This window comes from Eumetopias jubatus, unplaced genomic scaffold, assembly GCF_037043125.1.
Source record: "Eumetopias jubatus isolate StellerSeaLion01/CBP00866 unplaced genomic scaffold, mEumJub1_p1.0 scaffold_13, whole genome shotgun sequence".
NCBI classification, from domain to species: domain Eukaryota; kingdom Metazoa; phylum Chordata; class Mammalia; order Carnivora; family Otariidae; genus Eumetopias; species Eumetopias jubatus.
This window is the reverse complement of record NW_028274819.1, coordinates 6,575,675-6,598,786: the sequence shown is the minus strand read 5'-3', so window position 1 is coordinate 6,598,786 and position 23,112 is coordinate 6,575,675. Positions and strand designations below refer to the sequence as shown.

At 46.7% G+C, this 23,112-nt stretch overlaps 2 protein-coding genes across 3 annotated transcripts; one reads left to right on the top strand and one right to left on the bottom strand.

The window, feature by feature from the left end:
- Positions 1 to 13,806: 13,806 nt before the first annotated feature.
- Positions 13,807 to 18,522, bottom strand: EIF1AD (eukaryotic translation initiation factor 1A domain containing). Of its 2 annotated transcripts, XM_088017647.1 has the most exons (7): positions 17,880 to 18,522; positions 17,318 to 17,428; positions 16,873 to 17,051; positions 16,622 to 16,730; positions 16,413 to 16,521; positions 16,194 to 16,241; positions 13,807 to 15,688 (listed from the first exon to the last, which is right to left on the bottom strand). In XM_088017647.1, exons 3-7 carry the CDS (start codon positions 16,957 to 16,959, stop codon positions 15,544 to 15,546), a joined length of 498 nt encoding a protein of 165 aa, XP_087873773.1. In that variant the 5' UTR covers positions 16,960 to 17,051; positions 17,318 to 17,428; positions 17,880 to 18,522; the 3' UTR covers positions 13,807 to 15,543. The 2 variants fall into 2 exon arrangements, with proteins under 2 accessions (XP_087873773.1, XP_027973992.1); XM_028118191.2 differs by lacking the exon at positions 17,318 to 17,428 and having other exon boundaries at positions 17,880 to 18,521.
- Positions 18,209 to 20,183, top strand: BANF1 (barrier to autointegration nuclear assembly factor 1). Its single transcript, XM_028118194.2, has 3 exons — positions 18,209 to 18,565; positions 19,272 to 19,409; positions 19,660 to 20,183. The coding sequence occupies exons 2-3, from the start codon at positions 19,287 to 19,289 to the stop codon at positions 19,804 to 19,806; spliced, it is 270 nt and encodes an 89-aa protein (XP_027973995.1). The 5' UTR covers positions 18,209 to 18,565; positions 19,272 to 19,286; the 3' UTR covers positions 19,807 to 20,183.
- Positions 20,184 to 23,112: the final 2,929 nt, after the last annotated feature.

Here is a 23,112-nt window from a genome sequence, read left to right as displayed (position 1 = left end):
GTAAACAAAACTGATTAAAACATTCACAGTAAAAAAAAGAACCTTAAAGACACCCAGGCTTGAGAAAGAGGACGGGTATGGGTGCGTTATCACAGATCCGGAAGAAATCGAAGTACTCACTAGAGAATGTTTTGAGAAAAAGGACAACCAGCTGGAAAATTCAGGGGAAATTAATAACTTCCTAGAATAATGTAAAATGCCAAGATCGACCTTGAAACAATTTGAGTTCATGAACTGATTAATTACCAAATAAGAGATTGGAAAGATGATTAAAGATGGTGAAGGCAAAAAAATTAAAGGCCCCTCACTATGAAGGAACAACAACAACAAAAAAATCAAAGAAATTTTGGCTCCTTAATCTGCCTTCTGCTCTGGTCATGATCCCCAGGCTCCCTACTCAGTGGGGAATGTGCTTCTCCCTCGCTCTCTGCCCCTCCCCGCAAAACTTGTGCACGAGCTCTCTCTCTCTCACTCTCTCAAATAAGTAAATAAAATCTTTAAAAAAAAATAAACACAATGTAAATCTTTGTTGTGGTTATTCTTTAAACTATCAGAAAAAGGCACCAGACCCAGATGGTTCTATCTCACCTTTAAATAGCAGATCATTCAAACACTATTTACACTATTCCAGGTCCAAGGGAAAGATGGTAAGCACTCTAACATGTTTTATGATGTTAATAAAATGGTAATGGCCAAATCTGATAAAGATGCTGCAAAAATGAATCTTGCTTGTAAATAATATAGATGCAAACCCTCTAAATAACCTACCCAATCCGGGTGCTTGTGTGGCTCAGTCAGTTAAGCGTCTGACTCTTGATCTCAGCTCAGGTCTTGATCTCATGGTTGTGAGTTCAAGCCCCACCTTGGGCTCCACGCTGGGTGTGGAGATGACTTAAAAAACAAACAAACAAATCAAATCAAATCCAGCAGCCTATCAAAAGAATACAGCATGAGGTTTATTCCAGAAGTGTAAGGGTCATGAGCCACGGAGAATCTATTGACATAATTCATCGCACACACAATTAAATAAGAAAACCATGTAATGACCTCCGTTATCTGATAAAAATACATCATCTATTTCAAATAAAAGGTCTAAGGAAACTAGAGGCGATGATGCTGAACGCAAGTGCTAACATTTACTGACCTCCCAGAGGAGAGTGAGGTGGGAGTATGGATGCTGAGGTCCTGGGCCAGCCCAGCGAGATACTCCCAGGAGCCCCGCTTCCCCAACTGAGGCCACTGGAAGCTTCAAGTTGGTGTTTCTCCTGGCTGTAGAACCTCGGAGACTGGTTCTCTGACCCTCCTGAGATTCCATGAGTGTATGAGTCAGGCTTCTTCAGAGACACAGAACCAACAGGGTATACACATAGGTATGAGGAGTTTTATTACAGGAATTGGCTCACATGATTATGGAGGCTGTAAAGTCCCCCAATCTGCCATTTGCAAGCTGGAGACCCAGGAGAGCCCGTGGTGTAATTCAGTCCAAGTCTGAAGCCCAAGAACCCGGGGAACCGACAGTGTAAGTCCCAGTCCAGGTCCGAAGGCCTGAGGAGAGCCGATGTGCAAGGCAGGAGAAGATGGATGTCCCAGCTCAGAGAACAAATTCACCCTTCCTCCACCTTCTTTTCTTTTTAGGCCCTCAAAAGATTCGATGATGCCCATCAGCACTGGGGAGGGGGACCTTCTTTTTTTTCTTTATTTAAAAAATTATTTATTTAATTATAAATTTAAAAATTTTTAAATTAATTTCTTAGGTAGAATTTAGTGATTCATCAATTGCATATCACACCCAGTGCTCATTACATCACGTGCCCTCCTTACTGCCCATCCCCCAGTTATGCCATCCCCCATCCACCTCTCCTCCCGCAACCCTCAGTTTGTTTCCTAGAGTTCAGCATCTCTTACAGTTTGCCTCCCTCTCAATTTTCATCTTAATTTTCCTTCCCTTCCCCTATGTTCATCTATTTTGTTTCTTAAATTCCACATATGAGTGAAATCATATGGTATTTGTCTTTCTCTGACTGACTTATTTTGCTCAGCATAATACCCTCTAGTTCCACCCACGTCGTTGCAAATGGCAAGATCTCATTCTTTTTGATGCTGAGTGATATCCCATTATATCTGTATCTATATATACCATCTTTACCCAGTCATCTGTTGATGGGTATCTTGGCTCTTTCCATAGTTTGGCTATTGTGGACATTGCTGCTATAAACATTGGGGTGCAGGTGCCCCTTCGAACCACTATGTTTGTATCCTTTGGATAAATACCGAGTAGTACAATTGCTGGGTCGTAGGGTAGTCTGTTTTTTTTTAAAGATTTTATTTATTTATTTGAGAGAGAGAGAATGAGAGAGAGAGCACGAGAGGGAAGAGGGTCAGAGGGAGAAGCAGACTCCCTGCCGAGCAGGGAGCCCGATGTGGAACTCGATCCCGGGACTCCCGGATCATGACCTGAGCCGAAGGCAGTCGCTTAACCGACTGAGCCACCCAGGCGCCCCGGGTAGTCTGTTTTTAACTTTTTTTTTTTTTTTTGAAGACTTTATTTAGTCATTTGAGACACACAGATACAGAGAGAGAGAGAGAGAGAGAGAGAGAGCATGAGCAGGGGGAGAGGGAGAAGCAGGCTCCCCGCCGAGCAGCAACCCTTGATGCGGGGCTCGATCCCAGGACCCTGGGATCATGACTTGAGCTGAAGGCAGACGCTCAACCATCTGAGCCACCCAGGTGACCCTATTTTTAACTTTTTGAGAAACCTCCGTACTGTTCTCCAGAGTGGCTGCACCAGTTTGCATTCCCACCAACAGTGTAAGAGGATTTCCCTTTCTCCGCATCCTCACCAACATCTGTTGTTTCCTGACTTGTTAATTTTAGCCATTCTGACTGGTGTGAGGTGGTAACTCATTGTGGTTCTGATTTGTATTTCCCTGATGCCCAGTGATGTTGAGCAGTTTTTCATGTGTCTGGTGGCTATTTGTATGTCTTCTTTGGAGAAATGTCTGTTCATGTCTTCTGCCCATTTCTTGACTGGATTTCATGTTTTTTGGATGTTGAGTTTGATAAGTTCTTTATAGATTTTGGATACTAGTCCTTTATCTGATAAGACAATTGCAAATTTCCTCAGGGAAGGGGACCTTCTTTACTCAGTCGGCTGATCTAAATGCTAATCTCTTCCAGAAACAGCCTCACAGACACTCCCAGAAATAAAACCTCTCTGCATGCCTTAGCCCAGTCAAGCTGACATGTACAATTAACATCAAAATGTGCCACCTAAAATGGTCTACAAAACTCCTTTTCTGCTTAAAGAAAAGCAGAGCAGTTTCTATTCTCTACAACTAATACTTTCTATTTATCCTGCTTCCTTACTGTTTTTCTCCTTCCTGGCTTTCCTTTCTCATGATTGAGTTTTTAATGCCTTTTCTTTCTCCTGGCTTGGAAGTCATACACTCATTTTCTATTCTTTTGGAGATTACTCTAACACTTCAACAAGTGTATTAACAAAGTCGAAGCTTACTCGATGGATCTATCTCCCTTCAAACTATACGAAGCCTTTAGAACCTCCTATTTACTACCCCTCTCTGTTCCTAGGGGTTGTGTTCTCCAGTACTTTGACTTTTTAAGAGCCCCCTCCCTCCTCCCCACCAAATTCCACATCACCACCTTTCCTTCTTGCCCCGCAGGTCTCATCTCTGGAGTCACTTTCATTCTTTCTGAAGTTCATCTTCCGGAAATTCCTCTGTCTTTTGGTGATAAACTCCTGTATTCTTTTGGTCTGCATGTCCTCGCCTTGGCATTGGATAGGATAAGCCATCCTCGCTCACAGGGCTGGGGTGAGCCCAAGACGTTCCTCCGTGGCCATTTCTCTGAAGCCCCAACACCTTGGGAAGACAGAGTCGGCCTTGCTCAGGGCTGCACTCGGGCTAGCCTCGGTCCCAGCCCTTCCTGCAACACCCATCTCCCCTTCCCAGACCTGATGTACCACATCCTGCCATCTCAAGCGATTCCCGTCGGGGGAGCCTGGGTGGCTCTGTCAGTTAAGCGTCTGACTTTGGCTCAGCTCATGATCGCAGGGTCCTGGGATCGAGCCCTGCGTGGGGCTCCGGGTTCAGCCTGTAGTTTGTTTGAGATTCTCTCTCCCTCTCCCTCTGCCCCTCCCACTCATGCTTTCTCTCAAATAAATAAAATATATCTTAAAGAAAAACGAGAAAGAGATTCTCATCAAAATCCCTTAGCCTGGCATTCCAAGCCCTGTACCTTCTAGACTCAACGTGCCCCTGCCCAGCATGGATGCACCACATTACCCGACCTTCCTCAGAAGGTCCTGGCCTTTCCCTCCTCTGTGCTTCTGCTCTGGGAGACACTGAGAAGAGTAAATTTGCTTCTGTGCCAATATGTGCTCTGCCTTGGGGACTGGGGGTAGGGTGGGGGGGTTCCCAAAAAGTGTCTGGTCAGAGAGAACCAAGAAAGCAGAGGACCTCCCTGCACAGGCCCCCTCTCACAAAGCTACATGTGGCCACAGATGGTTTGATAAGGCAGACCTTGATCACCAAAGTGCTTAATTATGGGAGAGGAAAGCACTTAGAGGCTTTGGAGACAAGCCAAGGGAGGGGAGGCAAGGGAGGTAAGAGTCTGAAAGCTCTAGCAATACCTAGAAGGGAAACACTTGAAAGAACAGGCTGAGGAGGCCTCTGGGGAGAATACCCCTTTAGAGTTCTGAGGTCTCCCCCAACTCCACCTGCTTCACATGGTCCCATGGCCTCCTGAATCCCATGCCATTTTCTGAAACAGGGTTTCTGAGAAGGACAGATACTGCTCTAAGTCTCCCTGCACCCTGATTGGACACTTGAAAACTGAAAGATGAGGGCAGCTCCCCACCTCTCTCCAAAGCACATCCTGCATTTTGTATGTGCTGGAGGGGTGGGGACTGATAATGTGTTGGTAGGTGACTCCCCATGGGGTGTGGACTTGGACTGCTGTTGCTCTTGGCGGATCATACAGTTGGAATGAATGGTTTGGGTGCAGCCGGGTAGGTGCTGACTTGCCGGTTGGACGTGCTAATTGTGACCTCTGCTGGTAGCTTCTAGAAACGTTGATAGAATATGGAGCCAGGAACCTCCTGTGGGCCCTGGGCCCAGGTCACAGAATTGCAACCACAGCACATCCCCCCCAGGAGTTTTGAAAAGGGACTGCTGTGCTCATACAAGAATTAATGAGAACAGAGTGATGGCTGGGACTATCTCCATGTTGAACAGCCGGGACTGGTGAGGAACAAAGGCTTCTGGTACTTGGCCCCTCACTGTGAGCGAGCAAGGCATACATACCAGACACAAACTGGCAGCAGCAGACTCGATCACAGCAATAACTGAAAAAATCGCTGCCACTCCTGGCCCTCAGGGGACAGCCTGGGACATCGCTAGTGCTTTGCCCCTCTGCGGCACCTACGCCTTCCGGAGGCACGGCGGAGTCTCTTGTGGTATGTCCTCCACGCATCAAGCTGAAGCACCCTATAAGCTACGGCTGCTACCCTGACTTGCCATTATGTCGATGATATGGACCCTGGTTCCTACTGAGCAAATGTCCGCCTTGCTTTGCATGCTTCTCAGATATGGGGAAGGGGAGATGGTTGGGCTTTGAGTGAAGGCAAAATCCAGGGTCCTGCAAGCCAGGTCACTTACCTGGGGGACATCTGGGCAACTATTAAGGATAAATTGCTGGCCTGATACCTCCAACTACAAAGAAACCCTATACCAATTTAGCTACTTTGTATGTTGAAGGCAGCAGACTCGACATTTAAGAATTTTACTAAAACCTTTTAGTAAAGGGGCCGACAGACAAGAGACCACGCCTGAAGGGCCTGCGCAACAAGGAGCTTTGGAAGATCGGGAAGCTGGGAACCAAGCGCAGCCACTGAGCCCTGTCTCCTTCAGAGCCCATGGAATTAGTCTCAGCTTTGGAAATTATATTCCACCAGTACTCAGGGCTTTGCATGCACAGTCTTCTTCCTGTTGCCGAGACATGTACTCTATAGAACCCCACACATATTCCCTTGGCTCATAACAGATCCGTGCATGCTGGCCAGATTTCAATGGCCACCGCCTGCAACTCTCTGCCTGAGGACTTTCCCTGGCACCGAAGCCTGGCCTACCCACACAAGGGCAGGCTGGAAGCTAACGCCCCCAGGAGCAGCTCCCTCCAGCAATGACAGGTGCGTATTGATGGGAAAATACCCTCGTTGCCTTGCCCCTCGGGGCTGTTGCTGAAGTTTTAGCCACTGGCTTCCCAGAGTCCTCTGTGAAGGAAATTTCTGGTATGATCAGCTGCACTTTCAGCCTGCTAGAGAAGTCAGCCTGAATTGAAGTAACGGACACCACAGATGGGATATCCAACAGAAGGGATATGTCTTAGGCATGAAACAGGGAAATCACTGGGTGACTGGGTGGCTCAGCCGGTTAAGCGTCTGTTTTCAGCTCAGGTTATGATCCCAGGGTCCTGGGATCGAGCCTCGCAGGAGAGTCTGCTTCTCCCTCTTCCTCACCCGGCTCATGCTCTCTCTTGCTTGCTCTCTCAAATAAATAAACAAATAAAATCTTAAAAAAAAAAAAGAAAGAAAGAAACAGGGAAATCAGAAGACTCGACTGAAAAAACCTTCTAAGAGGAAGGACTAAAGAAAACTGTACAAGAAAAGCAAAGAGATATGGAGGGTAGAAGTAAAGGTGCTAAAGTCTGAATAACAGGGATTCTAGAGAGGAATATAAACATGGAGGGAGAAAATATTTGAAGAAATAATGGAGATAAATTTCCTGGAGTAATACAAAATAAAGCACCTTGGGTAAAAAAAATGCCCAAAGAATGCCAAAAGGAGAAAAAGAAGGATGTGAGTGAGGGTGATCTGGCTGCGACATCTGTCACCCCATTGATCGCCAGCGTTGAGTTGGCTGATCTGGATGGCTAGGCGTGTGTCCCCTTCCTCCCTGACAGCTCCGTGTGTGTCCCTCCCGAAGCTACGTGCTTGATTGAAGAGGATGACCTTCCCTTTAGAGGAAGACCGTTCTTCAGTCAAGGTAGCTGTGCTTCCCTGCTAGAACCTCCAAACAAGCTCTCAAGGTCCGTTTGTAGAATGTAGGGTTGTCAAGCTTCTAAGACCCCAGATACATCCAAATGTATGAGGCACTGCATGTGGCAGTCTGCCTTTATTAAAAAAAAAAAAAGAAGAAGAAGAAAGAAGGAAAAGAAAAAGGAAAAACTCACATCTACATACACCATCTAGAACTTTAAAAATATCAGAGATAACAGAGAGAGGAAAGAGCATATGACATACAAAGCAATGAGAATCAGACCAACATCAGATTTTTCAACAGCAATATCGAAAGCAAGAAGACAATGAAATAATGTCTTCAAGGTACTGAAGGAAAAGAATTTAGAATCTAGAAATTTATATCCATCCAAACTGTCAAATATGACAGATGGGCCCCATATACCAATCATTCTAATAAGTTAAATGAACTGAATATATCAATTAGAAGAAAAAGAGTGATTCAGTTTTTAAGGATCCAGATACATGTCCTAGAGACAGGTAAAGCCTGGGGCTGTGTACAGATTGAAAGTAAAAGGATAGAAGATAACTTCTCAGGCAAAAATAAAAATACTAAGCAGAAGAAATCCAGGCTTACCATCAGATAAACTAAGATAGAAAGCGTCTGTAGGGATGGAAAGTATCACTCCATAAGGAAGAGTTTGATTCACAAAAACAGCAATTTTAAACATGTTGTCCTTAATAACATAAACTCAAAATATATTAAGCAGAAACCGAGAGGCTACAAGAAGAAATCATTAAATACACCTCAGGTCCACTGCTGGTGAATGTCAATTGATGTAGCCACTTTGGAAAACATTTGGTGGCATCACCCAAAATTCTGAGAAATTCCATGCCTAAGAACTGTCCCAAGAGGAACTTTCACACCCAAACAGGCACATCCACAAGCATGTTTACAAGGGGGGGGGTGGGGGAAGAACCCAAGGGCCATCAGCAGAAGAGCAAATGGATAAATTGTGATATAGTCCCCCAAGGAGATATTATTGACAGTCAAAACAAATGAACTACAGCAACGTACAGCAATTAGGAGAATCAAAGTAATGTAATATTAAATGAAATGTCAGCCCCCAAATAGGACATTCAGCATATTATCCTTTTCATGTGATTAAAAAAAAAAAAAAAACTTTTAAAAAACACATGTAGATACAAGAACACCACATGGAAAGGAGACCAGGGCATCTGGAGTTCAAGTCGGTTGCCTTGGGTGGGTGAACGAAAGTGGGATGGGCAGCGTTTAGGATGGGAGGCTGGAGGCAAATGGTTGCTTGGGTTATTGTATAGTCCTAGCCTTTGTTTTGTAGTGGTAGGTTTGCAGGTGCTTACATTATTAAAAATAACCAACTAAATATTTAAATATAATAATTTATGGACCAAAAATGGAATCGTAATGGAAATTAGAAAACACTCAAAACTAAACTATAATTAAAACACTAGATACTTCATAACTATCAGGATAACTACTATTAAAAAAAAGAAACTAATGTGTTGGTGAAAATGTGGAGGAATTGGAACCCTTGTGTGCTGTTGGCGGGAATGTAAAATGGTGCCGACATATAGAAAACAGTATGGCAGTGGTTCTTTAAAAAATTAAAAATAGACTCACCATACCATCCAGCAATTCTACTTTTGGATGTATCTCCAAAAGAATTGAAAGCAGGGTCTCAAAGAGATATTTATATATCCATGTTCATAGCAGCATTATTCGCAATAGCTAAAGAGTGGAAGGAATCCAACAGTCCAACGATGGATGAATGGATAAGCAACATGTTGTCTATACATAAAATGGGATATGGTTCAGCCTTAAAAAGGAAGGAAACTCTAGCGTGTGCTACAACATGGATGAACCTTAAAGACATTATGCTAAGTGAGATAAGCCAGTCACAAAAGGAGATTGTTTGCACAAAAATGTGAATGTATTCAACACTAAATATACTAAAAAATGGTTACGGTGGGAAATCTTGTTTGTTTGTTTTTTTAAAGCTTGTTTCTTTTTTTTTTTTTTAAAGATTTTATTTATTTATTTGACAGAGAGAGGGAACACAAGCAGGGGGAGTGGGAGAAGGAGAAGCAGGCTTCCTGCTGAGCAGGGAGCCTGATGTGGGACTCAATAAAAAAAAAAACAAAAAAAAAAACCCCACAACTAAATACAAATATATAGAGAGCTGCATCAAAGGACATTTGGCCTTAAAGGGTAAGACTGTCCCACAAAGGAAAAATAGTACCTTCATAGAAAAATGATCTAGGGGACACCTGAGTGGCTCAGTCGGTTAAGCGTCTGCCTTCAGCTCAGGTCATGATCCCAGGGTCCTGAGATTCAGTCCCGCATTGGGCTCCTTGCTCAGCAGGACGCGCCTTCTCCCTCTGCCTGCCCCTCTCCCTGCTTGTGCTTGCTCTGTCTCTCTCTCTGATTGATAAATAAATAAATAAATAAATAAATAAATAAATAAATAAATAAAATCTTTAAAACAAAAGGAAAAAGAAAAGTGATCTAGAACTCTCTCTTTAACCAGGTGATCAAAATTAGCATCACCAATAATTGGACATTCTGCATCATGTGCTTTATGATATGCAAGTAAGTACACATCTGTTCTAGGGTATTTTTGCTAAAAGTGTTTAACCCTAATACCCTAATCTAAGTATGCAAAAACAATCACACAACTCCAAATGGAGGACATTTTTATAAGATAACTGGCCTGAGCTTGTCAAAAAAGCCCATTTAATGGGGGGAAAAAAACACCCACAAAACCATTAAGGCTTCTGTTCTAAATTAAAAGAGATTAAAGAGACATAACTCCATGTACAAACCATGCGTGCTGTGTGTAGAGAGAAACAGAAGGTGGCAAATGTGACAAAGTGGTGGCTCCACCATAGGGCCCACACAATTCTTTCACCTTTTCTTCAGGCTGGGGTGGGCAGGAAGTAAAGCTGAAGCACCCAACCTCAAGGGTTAGAGTAAGAGCCACAGAATAAACCCAAGTGAGCGTGAGGAAAGGGGAAAGAACAGAAATCCATGACAGAGAAACAAGCTAACAGTGAGGAAGAATGACAACAAAGAGCTGGCGCTCTTAAGACTAATAAAGAAATATCTACCAAGACTAACAGGACTCAAAGAAGGAGAAAGTGTAATAATATTAGATATAAAAAGGGACGTAATGGGGATAGTCAAGATTACAAACAAGGCAATTCTGCAACTAACTCTGTGTGATAAACTTGAAACCACGGATAAAATGAGGAAATAGGAAAATACTTTTCCTTGGAAATATCACTGACTCAAGAACAGAAACCTGAACAATCTATTATCAACAAAAATCTAGTTAAAAATCTTCCCACCTGGGATGCCTGGGTGGCTCAGTCAGTTGAGCGTCTGACTCTTGATTTCAGCTCAGGTCATGATCTCAGGGTCAGGAGATTGAGCCCCGAGTCAGCTCTGAGCTGAGTGCAGAGCCTGCTTAGGATTCTCTCTCTCCCTCTGTCCCTTCCCTGTACATGTTCTCTTGCTCTAAAAAAAGTATAAAAAATCTTCCCACCCACCCTAAAAATGCCAGGCAAGTTGGTTTTACAGCAAGTTTTACCGAAAACTTTAGAAATGCAAAATTCCAATCTGGTACAGACACTTGTAATGAAAATAGAGAACACTCTCTAACTCATTTTAAAAGGTTCGCATAACCTTGATATAAAAAGACAAGGGCAGCATGGGAAAGAAAAAACTTAAACCATCTCACTTATGAGCCTGAATGCCAAAATGCTCCCAAATATCAATCAGATCCAGCAATATGTTGAAAAATAGATCATGACTGTTTTATTCCAGGAATGTAAGGGTTTTACGGTGAGAAGCAGTCAAGGTCTCTTACCACGTTTACAGGTTCAAGGAGAAAAAACACGTGGCTAGCTCAGACTGCCGTGTATGCTCCTTGGCACATGTATACGGGTGGCTGATGAGGGAGGAGGTGGGTGGGGAAGCTCGGGTGGAAACAACCTGCTGTAAGGTTGGTGTTACACATACAGAGGCCGAAGGGCCACAAGTCCAAAACCTAACTGCAGGAGGTGTCAGTACTCTTAGGTGACCAGTCATCCAGACTGGCCACGATATGGGGGAAAAGAGGCTCTGAGAACCCTCAGCTCACTCAGGGAGATCTATTCACTCATGGTTGGAATCTGCCATTAAGTTGGGAGGAGAGAGGTGGAATTCAGCTTCAGAGAATGGCCAACGGGAGGACTCTGCAGAACACAAAGACTCTACTTCCACCAGGATTCTAAGCTACAACCCACAGGAGCTAAATGGCTGATAAGAGACGGAGAAGTGGAGATGAAAAGGTTTTAGGGGGGGAAATAGGGGCTATTAGGTAAATCACACAATCACTGAGGGCTAGAGAAAAAAACTAAGGCCAGGCTTACAGATATAATGCCCCCCTCCAAAAAAAAAAAAAACCACACAGATCTACATGACTAAGTGGGTAACAGTCAAAGGAGTACTTAGAGGAAAATTTGTAGCCATAAATACATTAGAAAACAAGACTGAAATGAAGCATGCAGCTCAATAAGGTAGATATGAGCAAATAAACCCAAAGAAACAGAAGGAAACGGCCAATAATGCAGGCAGACCTCTTGCAACGTTAGTCAAAGAAAATAAAATCCACAGAATACTGGACAACTGTTTTTTGGTTTTATCTGCTCGCACCCCTTGTCCACTTATTCTGGTAAAAGAACCGCTCTCTTCCCTGGGAAGCACAGGCCGTGCGTACGGATCAGGCTTGGCTCATCTTGCCTCTTACCCCATCCTCCCTATTCAGCCCTGGCCAAAGCATTTGCTCAGGAGAGGGCCGGTGACCCAAGACGACCAAATGGTCTTCCGTGAAATACACAGATGCTTACGAAGGAACTCTTTGCCCATTAGGACTGAGTGTAAAGTGGAGCTTCCTGCAGAAAACGATGGTAGGGAGACGGAGATTGGTCCACCTAGCAAAGTGGAGATAATCCAAGAAACAAATGAGAGGGAGTCCTGACAAAATCATGCTGGCTCTGGATCAGCTCTGCCTAGAGGTGTTCGCTTAGATTTTGGTCAATGAGCCCTAGTCTGCTTCTGTTATTTGGGAGTTAAATTTTGACACTTACAGGTAAGAAAGTCCCAAGTAATACAAATACTATGCATTACCCTTTTGCCTGAAAAAGCTTAAACACACGTGAACTACGATTAAAAAAACATAAAGTGCCAAAATGGACTTAAGGATAGAGAACCTGAATAGACAAAAGGCCACAGAATTAAAAGGCAGGCAAATATCTACCCCTTAAAAAGGAACCAAACACAGATGTTTTCATAAATAAAGCCTACCAAACTTTGAAGCAACAAGTAACTCCTGTTCTACAAATTATTCAAGAACAAAGAAAAAGATTAAATGTCTCCAAGTCCATTCTACAAGGCTAGCATAAGGCTGTTACCAAATTGGGAAAGGGAGATCATTAAAATAAGAAGTGAAATTGTCCCAGAAGTAAATACAAAAATCCTAAAGAAATAAGCAAACTCTAAAACTAAGTGGGGCTTATATGATATTGCAAGGATGGCTCAATACAAGGAAGCCTGTCTGTGGAAAGCAGCACAATAATAAAAGGAAGTCTTTTGGTTATTTCAATAGGCAGCGAGATCCATCACTATAAATGAAGGGGAAAAGCCGTCAGTAAGCTAGGAACAGAAGGAAACATTTTTAGCCTAATGAAGGTTATCTACCAGACACCTAAAGCAAGAATTGTGTTACATGACTCATGAGAACAGTTCCCACAGGGAGAAAAATGAAGGTGCCACCCACTATACTGGAGGCCCTGGCCTCCATGACCCCTAAAAAGAAACAAGTATAAAGGACAAAGCTACCACCAGTAGGACATGATTGGACTGCCCAGAGAGCCAAGAGAATCAACTGAAAAACTACTGGCAGAAAAGAATTCCATTAGAGGGCGCCTGGGTGGCTCAGTCAGTTAAGTGTCTGCCTTTGGCTCAGATCATGATCCCAGGGTCCTGGGATGGAGCCCCACATCAGGCTCCCTGCTCAGCGGAGTCTGCTTCTCCCTTTCCCTCTGCCCCTCCTCCTGCTTGTGCTGTCAAATAAATAAACAATCTTAAAAAAAATTTTGATTAGATCAACTAGGGGAACAAAGACAGCTTTCCTAAATGCCAGTTGATAGAGATGTAATTTCAAAATATCCCATTCATAACAAATAACTAAAATTCCTAGTACTAAATTGAACCAGAAATGTGAAAGACCCATATGAAGACAACCTTACAAAGGAACGTACACACTCCATTTCTGGATAGGAAAATTCAAAACTATTAAGATAGCATTTTTCTCCACATCAAGCTGAGATTGAAAACCCTGCCAATGAAAATCTCAACAAGATTTTTAAATGGAAATTGACAAGTTCCTTCTAGAGTTCTTAAGTAAGAAAAAATATGAAATTTTCAAGGAACAGTGGGGCAGGGTGAGAGAGCTATGAGATTACCAGTCATGCCATAAAATACGGTATGTGCACATACATCAACGCAACAGATGAGAAACTCCAAAAAGAGACCCATATGTATGCAGGAATTTAGTTTATTTTAAAGTTTATATCTGTAAAGAATGACCCATTCAATAGATATAGAGACAAATGACTACCCCTTTAGAAAAAAAGTTGCCTCCCATAAAAAATAAATTTCAGACAAGTTAGATATACACACACATACGTATCCTTAACTAATCTGAAGTTTATTTTTTGTATATATACACATACACACAAATATATAGACATGTATATATTTAAAGCTATACTAAGCTAATATAAAGGAAAGTGAACAACGAGGAGAAAAATGAAGTGGTAGCTGGAGAGGATGTGCGATTAACAACAGGTCTTTCAGACTGCGTTCTAGATGGGGGATTCTGATGCTAGCACCTCTGATGCTGACATACCCAGTACAGAGGACGGCAAAAAACAAAACTCGCATAAACTCCTTACGCAAGAGGACAGCCAAGCTCCAAAGCACAAGAGAAAAGGTTTAAGTCCCACTGGATTATGTGGGGAAGTTAAAGACAAGACGATCTATAAGCACATTTGTAGGGTTGGTAACGAGGAGGTGAGAATCCCCTCCAATGGCTATCATTTCTTAATGAAGTATGTGGTGAACACCTAACAGGGGAAGGGGGAAATTGGTAGACAACACACAAGTTTTTAAATACGACATCCCAGAGATCTGCTAGGCAGTGCTGAGTGTCCACCTGAGGTTTGTAAATATGAATTTACAGTGAGTTAGGCTGGCTGTTTTCTCTGGTAGTTACTTGACCACAGGCACAGAAGTGAATGGCTGCGTTGCCCAGGGTTGGGTCTTACTAGATAAATACAGGTGAGGGAAACAAGGTTGAGTGGAGGGTGTGGACGGAATCGATGTTGCACAAGGAGGGAAGTGAAGATAGGACAATAATGGGAAGAATGTGTGTGTGGGGGGGGGGACGTGGATGAAGATACAGAGGAGGTAGTTGAGCAAATAAGCAAGAAAGCCAGGAGGTGGTGACTGTACAGGTATCTGAATTCAAGAGGGGCTGCAATTCCTATCCATGGCAGGCGTGCAGGGAGTGACCAACGAGGTAGGCAGCAGGCCTGGAATGGAAGACAAGGAACTAGGGGGTCACAGTGTTGAACAGAACCATCCATGGGATGGAGAAAATGGCAGCAGAAGCAGGGGTGGAAGACTCTAATCCAGGAGATAAGCTGTTCAATGTCTGAACAGTGGTTAGAAGATCAAGGCCGACGATGAAGGAGTACACAACCAGAAATAAAAGCTTCAAGGGATGACGTGGTTTGCAGGAGAGCTGAGCAGTAGCGGTCTGGTTAGCCACAAAGAGACCACCAAGCAGAGGATGTACACGGCAGTATGGAGGTGGGCGCTCCTGCAGTCACGGTGACTAGAAAGCCAGAAAAAGCAGCTTACGAGGCACGATGAAATTCGTCCTGAGTGTCTCTTAGAGGCAGGGGGCACTAGGTCCTAGAGCTGTATTCCTGAATGCCCAAGTCAGTATTAATTGCAAGCTGGCAATACAGAGGGATTGCTCCCAGGTATTATTAAATACATGCAAGAAGGCACAGCACAGGGCCTGGGCTTACTGACTGCCCAGTGAGAGAGAGAATCTAGGAAAGGTTCCAGGCATTCCCATCTCCTGCTCGTTTAGGACTTGCACCTGAGGGACCCACCAAGGAGCAGTTTTTAACTTCACCACAAGTCCCTCCTCCCTCCAGAGAGCCACTCAGACACCAGCACAAGTCATCACCCACCAGGGGTTTAATTCTCCTCGAGCAGAAGGTCAGTTCAGAGAGGGGCCCTGTCTTGTCCCCCATCCCAGGGGGGGGAAGATCTGCAGAACACCCTGAGAATGTCCAAGCTCAGAGGAGCCAAGAACTCGTCTCTGAGCAAGAGAAGTGGGTCCGGGGACTCAGGCCACCTCCTCCTCTTCACTCTCCTCCTCGCTCTCGTGATACTGTCTGCGGTTGGTGTTAACAAAGAGGTCAGAATCGTCTTCAGAGCTGGACTCTTCTCCTGATGACTGCGGCTCCGCTGGGAGTTCTGGCTGAGTCTGTCTGCATGGGGGAAAAGGGACAGGGTTAATCCAATGCCCTCTGGGAAAACCAGATCTGCAATCAAGGAGCCCCACAAAAAGGAGGACCCCATGGCCAAGAAAAACTATCTAAAGACTACCTCACGCCCCACCTCAAAAGTGCGCTAAAACCACTGGTTTTAATAATAAGGATTCTACAACCACCAACTAACACTAAGTGGACTCACACCACATACGGAATATTGCACTAAGCAATTTCACAAGCATTAACTCCTTTAATCCTCACAAAGCTCCCACTTTATAGATGAGGAGATCCAGGCTTAAGAGATCAAGCAACCTGCTTAAAATCATTCATTTACAAGTGGTAATACCATGATCTTAACCCAGGACATCTGACCTTCAAGCCGTACTCATAGCCACATCTTTAGGAGCACCCACCAGGGACACTACATGGGAAGAACGTTTCTATTTCCCCCTTAAGGCACCGAGGCCTGAACCCGTATTTTTTTTGTCCTAAGGCTTCTCACCTATGCCTGTTGTTGTGTTTCTCGGCCACTTCTGAGAAGGCCTCAGGCCTGTGCCAAGAGAAGAGCCAGGGTCAGAAAGGACAGAAAACTCGATCAGCAAAAAAGCTCTTTTGAGCTATCCCTGCCTGGGATGCCATGATCTTCCCTCCTCCAATTTCACAGCTAGGAAGTCAGTCTCCCCAGAAATGAGGCAGCCAATGACCAAGGGGACTACCCTACCAGAGCCCTTCCTTCTGCAGAGAGCGCACATGGTCTTTGCACAGCACAAAGGAGATCTCGGCCTTCACTTTTTCTCCCTCTTCAATGGGGTCAACAATGAGAAAGTCCCCTGCAGGTAAGAGAGAACAAAAAACACAGTAGATCCTGCTTGTAACGGGGAAAGACAAGCTCACAGGAAATAGTTGTCTCCTAGAGGCTGCCTCTCTCACCTCTCTTGATCCAGATGTTCTTACGGTATTTGGAGGGCATGCTCACCAAGAAGCGCTGCCCTTGGGCTGTCTCCACTTCATGCAGATTGTTCCCTGGGGTCCTGAGTACCTGGTCCAAGAGAGACCAAGAACTAGTCAGCCTCATCAGTTAGCTCAGATATCCAGCTGTGCTGCACCCTACCCCCAACCTAGGAGCCCAAGGGGAGTAGAAGGATGGGGAGGCAGAGTAGCTTGTGCCCAATGCCACTCACCCTCACGATCTGCTGCTGGTCAGAGGGCACCATGTGCTCCCCCAGCACCTCCTTCACCACATGCTTCCTCTTGGTGGCCTGAGACATGCTGGGTCCTGTCCCAGGGGGGTGAGGGATGCAGAGACTGTCAGCTCCTCCTCCTGAGTTTCTTGGATGGCCAGTTCAGACCTGGGACTGTTCTGAAGACGGAGAGAGACCTTTTACTGAGGAGTGACTGTTTCCTGGTTAAGAATGTGAGCTCCAAAACCTAATTACTAGGATTCAAATCCTACCTTGGCTATTTCCTAGCTGTTCAACTTCCCTAGCTTCAGAGAAAAATAGTAGCTAACTCTGATCACTGTTAGTAGAATAAAATAATGCAAACTGAACATTTAGTACAGTGTATGGCACATAAAAACAACTCATGTTAGGGGCACCTGGGTGGCTCAGTCGGTTAAGCCTGTACCTTTGGCTCAGGTCATGATTCCAGGGTGCGCTCCCTGCTCAGTGGGGAGTCTGCTTCTCCTTCTCCCTCTGCCCCTCCACCTGCTTGTGCTCTCTCTCTAATAAATAAAATCTTAAAAAAAAAAAACCTCATGTTATATGTACTGGCATAATCACAGAAACTAAATACATGTTCTACAGAAGTCATGCTGGCAATCTCTGGGGAAGGAATGCGCGATAAACTGTATCTTCCTCAACACGTTTGTACATTCTACGTGTAGCACATTCACACTCCACAGATGCTCAGTTGTTGTTGTTGTTTAACACACTACAGTCAGAAGCCAATTAGGAGACTCAGAGCGATGGTCCGAGCCAGGAACGAGTTAATAAAACATCGGGTAGGCCGGCTTGGCCGGCTGCATCGGCTAGATTTCTGACGCGGGTACTGAGAAGACAAGGACTGGTACCATCGAGGCTGATGGTTTCCAAAAGCAAACTCCGAAGTGTCACCTCTAGCTGCCGTCCCCTGCCCTCCTACCTCCCTATGCTAGAGCAAAGAAAGACGCTCAGAGACCCACACTTACTCTCTGGCCCTCGTCTCCCACGGGCGCTGCCCGAACGACCTCGTTCTCCAGGTTGGACGCTGAGAGCGGCTCGCCCACGACTCACACCGCAACTGAGTCAACGAGGGCACAGAAAAGGGGCCTGCCGGCGGTCAGGACGCTGGCGTGACCATAAACTCAAGTCCCCTGCGCCTCCGACTCCTACCCGACTCCTCCAGGCCCGGTGACAACGAGGACGACGCGAGTCCTCCTAAGTCGGACCCTTCCGAGCACCGTACTTCCGGTGCTATCTCGGAAGCCTATCGGCCACCTTCCCCTGCCTTGTCCGTGCCTCGAACTCTTCCCCTCGCCGAGTCGGCCACGGCTAAGTTCTTGAGTTCCCGATGCCGCGTAGCGGGGAATGGCGTTTTCTCGAAGGCCTCAGCTCCCTGAGACCGGACATGCTGCCCGAGAAGCGAGACCATAGAAGGCAGCCGGGCTTCCCGCGAGGCAACCCGAAAGCGCTGCCTTACTAAGGACTCTGTTGAAGTCGGGACAGCCTCATCTCTATGGCTCTATGCGGCTAGAAGTGCCCAATTCGGAATTTTTTTAAAGGCCGCTCTTGAGGCGACCCGGAAGCGGAAGTGGAAGAAAGTTCTAGTGGGTTGGCGGTATCGGTGGGAGCAGCCGGGTGGCGGGAGGAGCCGTTACAGGAGCCGGAGCTGCCGGTGAGCGCTCGCTGCGGAGCAGGGCCCGAGCTGGGGGCGGGAGGCGGTGCGGGGAGGAGGGGAGGAAAGGGGCCTTGGCGCCGTAGCGGGCCAGAGGATGCGCCCTCAGAGAGGGCCCGGGCCGCTCGCTGTGTGGGGGAGAGGGCGGAGCGCGGCGCGGCGGCGCGTGGAGGGGGCGGGGCGGTGGGCGGGGACTGGGGGCGGGGCGGGGCGGGACTCCAAGCGGGGACCCGGAGGGGCTGAGGGAGCCGGCGTGCGCGCTCCGGGCCCGCGCGCTCTCGCTCTGTGAGCGGTGCGTGCGGGCGAGCGGGGCCGAGAGACCTTTCATTTGATTTTCAGGCCGTGGAGCCGCTCCAGGCGGGTTCAGTGCCTTCTTAGTCCCCCAAGGTCACAGAGGGAGTGACAGCTTCAGGGAGGGCCCCGGCTATCGACTCTGGGAAATCTTCCCACTACCGCGCCTGCGCCACCTGTGAGGGCAGGCTGGTTTTTCCTCTGGGGCAGCACGAAAACCCAGTTCCCGCAGAGAACCATGGTTCTGCGTAGCCGGGGAAAGGCTCTTCTTGGACCTCAGTTCTCACATCCGTGAACTGAGGAGAGTTGAGTTAGCAGCCCTAATGGCTGGTTTCGCTTTCTCTTAACGACATTGCACTGGGCCCTTGGGAGTTCCCGGTTTTCAGCCCTAACTACCTTTTCTTGGGATTCCCAGATTAAGCTGATCAAGATGACAACCTCCCAAAAGCACCGAGACTTCGTGGCAGAGCCCATGGGGGAAAAGCCAGTGGGGAGCCTGGCCGGGATTGGTGAAGTCTTGGGCAAGAAGCTGGAGGAAAGGGGCTTTGACAAGGTGTGGGGTGGCTGCATGCACCTGGGAAGGGCTGGGGGTGGCGGACTACCATACTGCCTGGCACTTTGGGGTTGAGGAAAGTGAGAGTAGCTCTTGGGGGGGGCCAGTGGTGTGTGATCTGAAGAGACAGCCACAGCCTGCCCTACTTCTTAGGCTCATGCGCTTTGAATGCCACAAAAGTGGCCTTCTTGTTCTTCCTTGGTCCCACAGAGCAGTTAGCAGCATGCCCTTTACTTTGCCTGTTTTGCAGGCCTATGTGGTCCTTGGCCAGTTTCTGGTGCTAAAGAAAGATGAAGATCTCTTCCGGGAATGGCTGAAGGACACATGTGGTGCCAATGCCAAGCAGTCCCGGGACTGCTTCGGGTGCCTTCGAGAGTGGTGCGACGCCTTCTTGTGAGGCTCTCTTGGGGAGCCCCCAGTCCCTAGCCCCAGCATTGAGTCTCCGGAGTTTGCAGCCGCATGGGGACTCCTCCCCTGTCCTCTACAAAGGAAGAGATTGCTGTTGTTGTACTCACTTTTGATGTACTTCAAGGTCTTCTGGGAGTTCTCTCCCCTCACCATTTCAACTTTTTTGAAATCCTCGCTCTTGCATGCATCTCCCTTGTTCCCCTGCCAGTTTCGTGTCAACAATTATCAGCTTTTCCGAGTGGATTCCTGCCCTTCTTTCACCCCCTACCCCCACTGGTCTGTTTTATGCTATTTGGCTCTTTTTTTGGCGAATAGTCACTGTCCTTGTAAAGTTTTTTAAATCAATAAAGTCAGTGGCCTTCATGACTGGGCTTCATGTGTTGAAAAGCGGGTGGGCTGGGACTTCCCCAGGGACTGAGCAGGTCTGCCACACTCCTTATCGGTGCAGATCGAAACTGGCAGCTTCCTTTCCACTCTGGAGGGCAGCCACCCTAGCCACATGGGCCTCAGGCAGGTGCCTTGGAGTGTCCCTTAGTAATCTGGCAGAGAGTGTGGGTTGATCCCTTTCTGGGATCTGGGTGGGCTGTGATGTTCCAGATGTCAGCCGAGTCAACAGCTGGGCTAGGCAGCACCTGGTGGAAAAGTCAGTGGGAGTCGGATACCAGGAAGAGGGTGGGTCAAATGTGGGTTAGAGTTCACCTGCCAAATGTCATGTGCTCACCTGGCCTCTGGGAGGAGTGGGCAGGGCTCTGGTTGTCTGCCTGGCGCTCTCTTAGGGAGGCAGAAAGAACATGGACGTCACAGCTATGGGGGCTTGAGTGAGCTACACTTTCGTTGGGGACATTTTTGTCCTGGTACTTTGTTGAACACTCAGTATGAACCAGGCCCATGGCTAAGATCTTTGCAAACATTTTTTTCTCCCACAGTAATGAGTAATTGTTTTCTCTTTTATAGGTGAGGAAACCAGAGGCTCAGAAAGACTGAGTAATTTGACTGGATTTACTGCTAGGAAGGAGCCAGGTTGGTTCTCAAAATGTAACTCAAAACCCATGTACCTGAGGGCCCTTTGTTCCCTGGTCATGTCACTTGGCCTCCCTGAGCCTCTGTTTCCCCACTTGGAAAATGAGGTGGTTAGACCAGAGGAAATGCTAGCTGTATGGCACCCAGTCCTGCTTGGACTTCATTCCTTCCACGGAGCATCGTTGAGGAACTACTTGCTTTCAGAATTTTCCTCAGAGGGTTTACAGTCCGGTGAGGAGAGAATGACAGATATTAAATGCAAAAATTGGGAAACCATGAGAAGTTTCTTGTGATCTCAGGGTAGGGAAAAGTTGATAAATTAAACTCCATTATAGAAATTTTGTCTGTCTAAAGAAATCACGAAACGGGTGGCAATGCTAACCCAGGGTGGGAAAGGGTATTTGCAGTACACGTAAGCAACACGGGACTGCATCCAGAGGAGGAAACTATGATGAAGACAAAGCCGACAACACAGTAGAGAAAGAGTAAAAGACCTGTAAGGCAGTCACGAGAGGAATACCCAGATGGTGAATAAGCTCTCGAAAAGGTGGTCGGTCACAGCAGTAATCAGAAACGCAAATGAGATGCCATTACACACTCCTTGGCAAAAACTCTAAAGTCAAACAATACTAAGTGCTGATAAAGGAATGGAGCAACAGTTTCTGACATCCAGCTGGTGGGAGTGTAAATTGGCCTGAACCCTTGGGAAAACAGTTGGGCGTTTTCTAGTAAAGCTGAAGATAAGACCCGTCCCATGACCCGGTGGTTCCACTCCCAGAGCTGTTTCTAAGGACACTGGTACACCTGCACCTGAATGTGTGTTCACCGCAGCTTTATTTATAACAACCCCCAAGGCTGTCCATACCAGTGAAAACGAACAAATGACAGGTGAATTTCAATGCTGAGCAAATGAAACAAAATGTCAAATAGTGTGATTCCATTCAGGTAAAGTTGACAAGTGGATTCTTGCTCAGTAATCTCTATTGGTGGTAAAACTAGAAAAAGCAAGGAAATGCTTATTGCAAAAATCAATAGTAGAAAGAAGTGTAATGACCTTTGTGGGAAGGAGGCAGGTGTGAGGAGTAGGGGGCTTGGGGGTGGGGGTGGCAGTTTCCACGTCTTGACCTGTGTGGTGGTAATACCTGTGTGGTGGTAATACGGGCATTGACTAAGTATCTGCTAACTAAACAGATAGGTTCTTTGTGCTTTTCTGAATATTAGCTACATCTCTGAACAGTAGAAGGATAAAAAGGAAACCGAAAGTAAAGCCCCAGGAATAGAGCAATTTTGTGATTAGTTGGAGATCATGACGGTTATAGTAGGAATGAGGGCTCAGTGCAGGGCTGGGTCTGGAAAGTGAGCAGCTGCCCTGGGACGGTACCAGGTGGCCAGAGCAGGGCCCAGCTTGTGTTACCACTTCCTGGGATGGCGCCCACTTCCTGGGAGGGCACCGGCCCAACTCCCAGATTGAGCTCGTAATTCAGACTGTCCCTAGAGTTTCAGTCTATGTTTCTGATGCTTTCCTGGATGGGTCCAGGGTCACCTCAGAGTCCCCTCAGCCTTGACCCTTTGTGTTGTGATGCTGTCACACGGGCCTGGGGTGCTTAGGCGGGAGCTTGGCAGGCCATGGCCTTCCCCTACCTCAGTCCTGATACTGCCAGATTGTTGCTCATTCTCTTTAGGTAATGGAGACTCCCTCCTCCACAACACCCTTCCCGTGGCTCCTACCTGTGCTGGTTGTCAGGTTTTGCCTCTCGTGGTTCTGGCCCTGGGATCCACCCAGCAGAAGGCTGTGGGATGCGCTGCCTGTTTCTTCCCCACTGTGGGCTCTTCTCTGCGTCGCCCACAGGCTGAAGGGGCTGGAGTCTGCTTTCTCACCTCTTGCTTGGGGCTCAGGCAGTGTCTGTGACATGTTAGTAGGTTGAAACCCTTTATCGGGGTCCTAAATTGCATCCCACACAAGTTCCTGGTTCAGTCCTAGAGCAGCAGGAGACAAAGGGCATCTAGAAGGTACCATATGACGGTGTGGCTTCAGAGATCCAGCCCCAACTTAGCCTGCAGGACAAAGGGACCAAGGCCCAGAATGTTGGAGAAAGCAGACCCAAGTGGGGATTCGTGGGAGGTTATTTAAATGTCAGCCCAGGGGGCGCCTGGGTGGCGCAGTGGGTTAAGCATCTGACTCTTGGTTTTAGCTCAGGTTGTGATCTCGGGGTCATGAGATCGAGCCCCACATCACTGCCCATGTCACACCCTGCGCTTCGTACAGAGTCTGCTT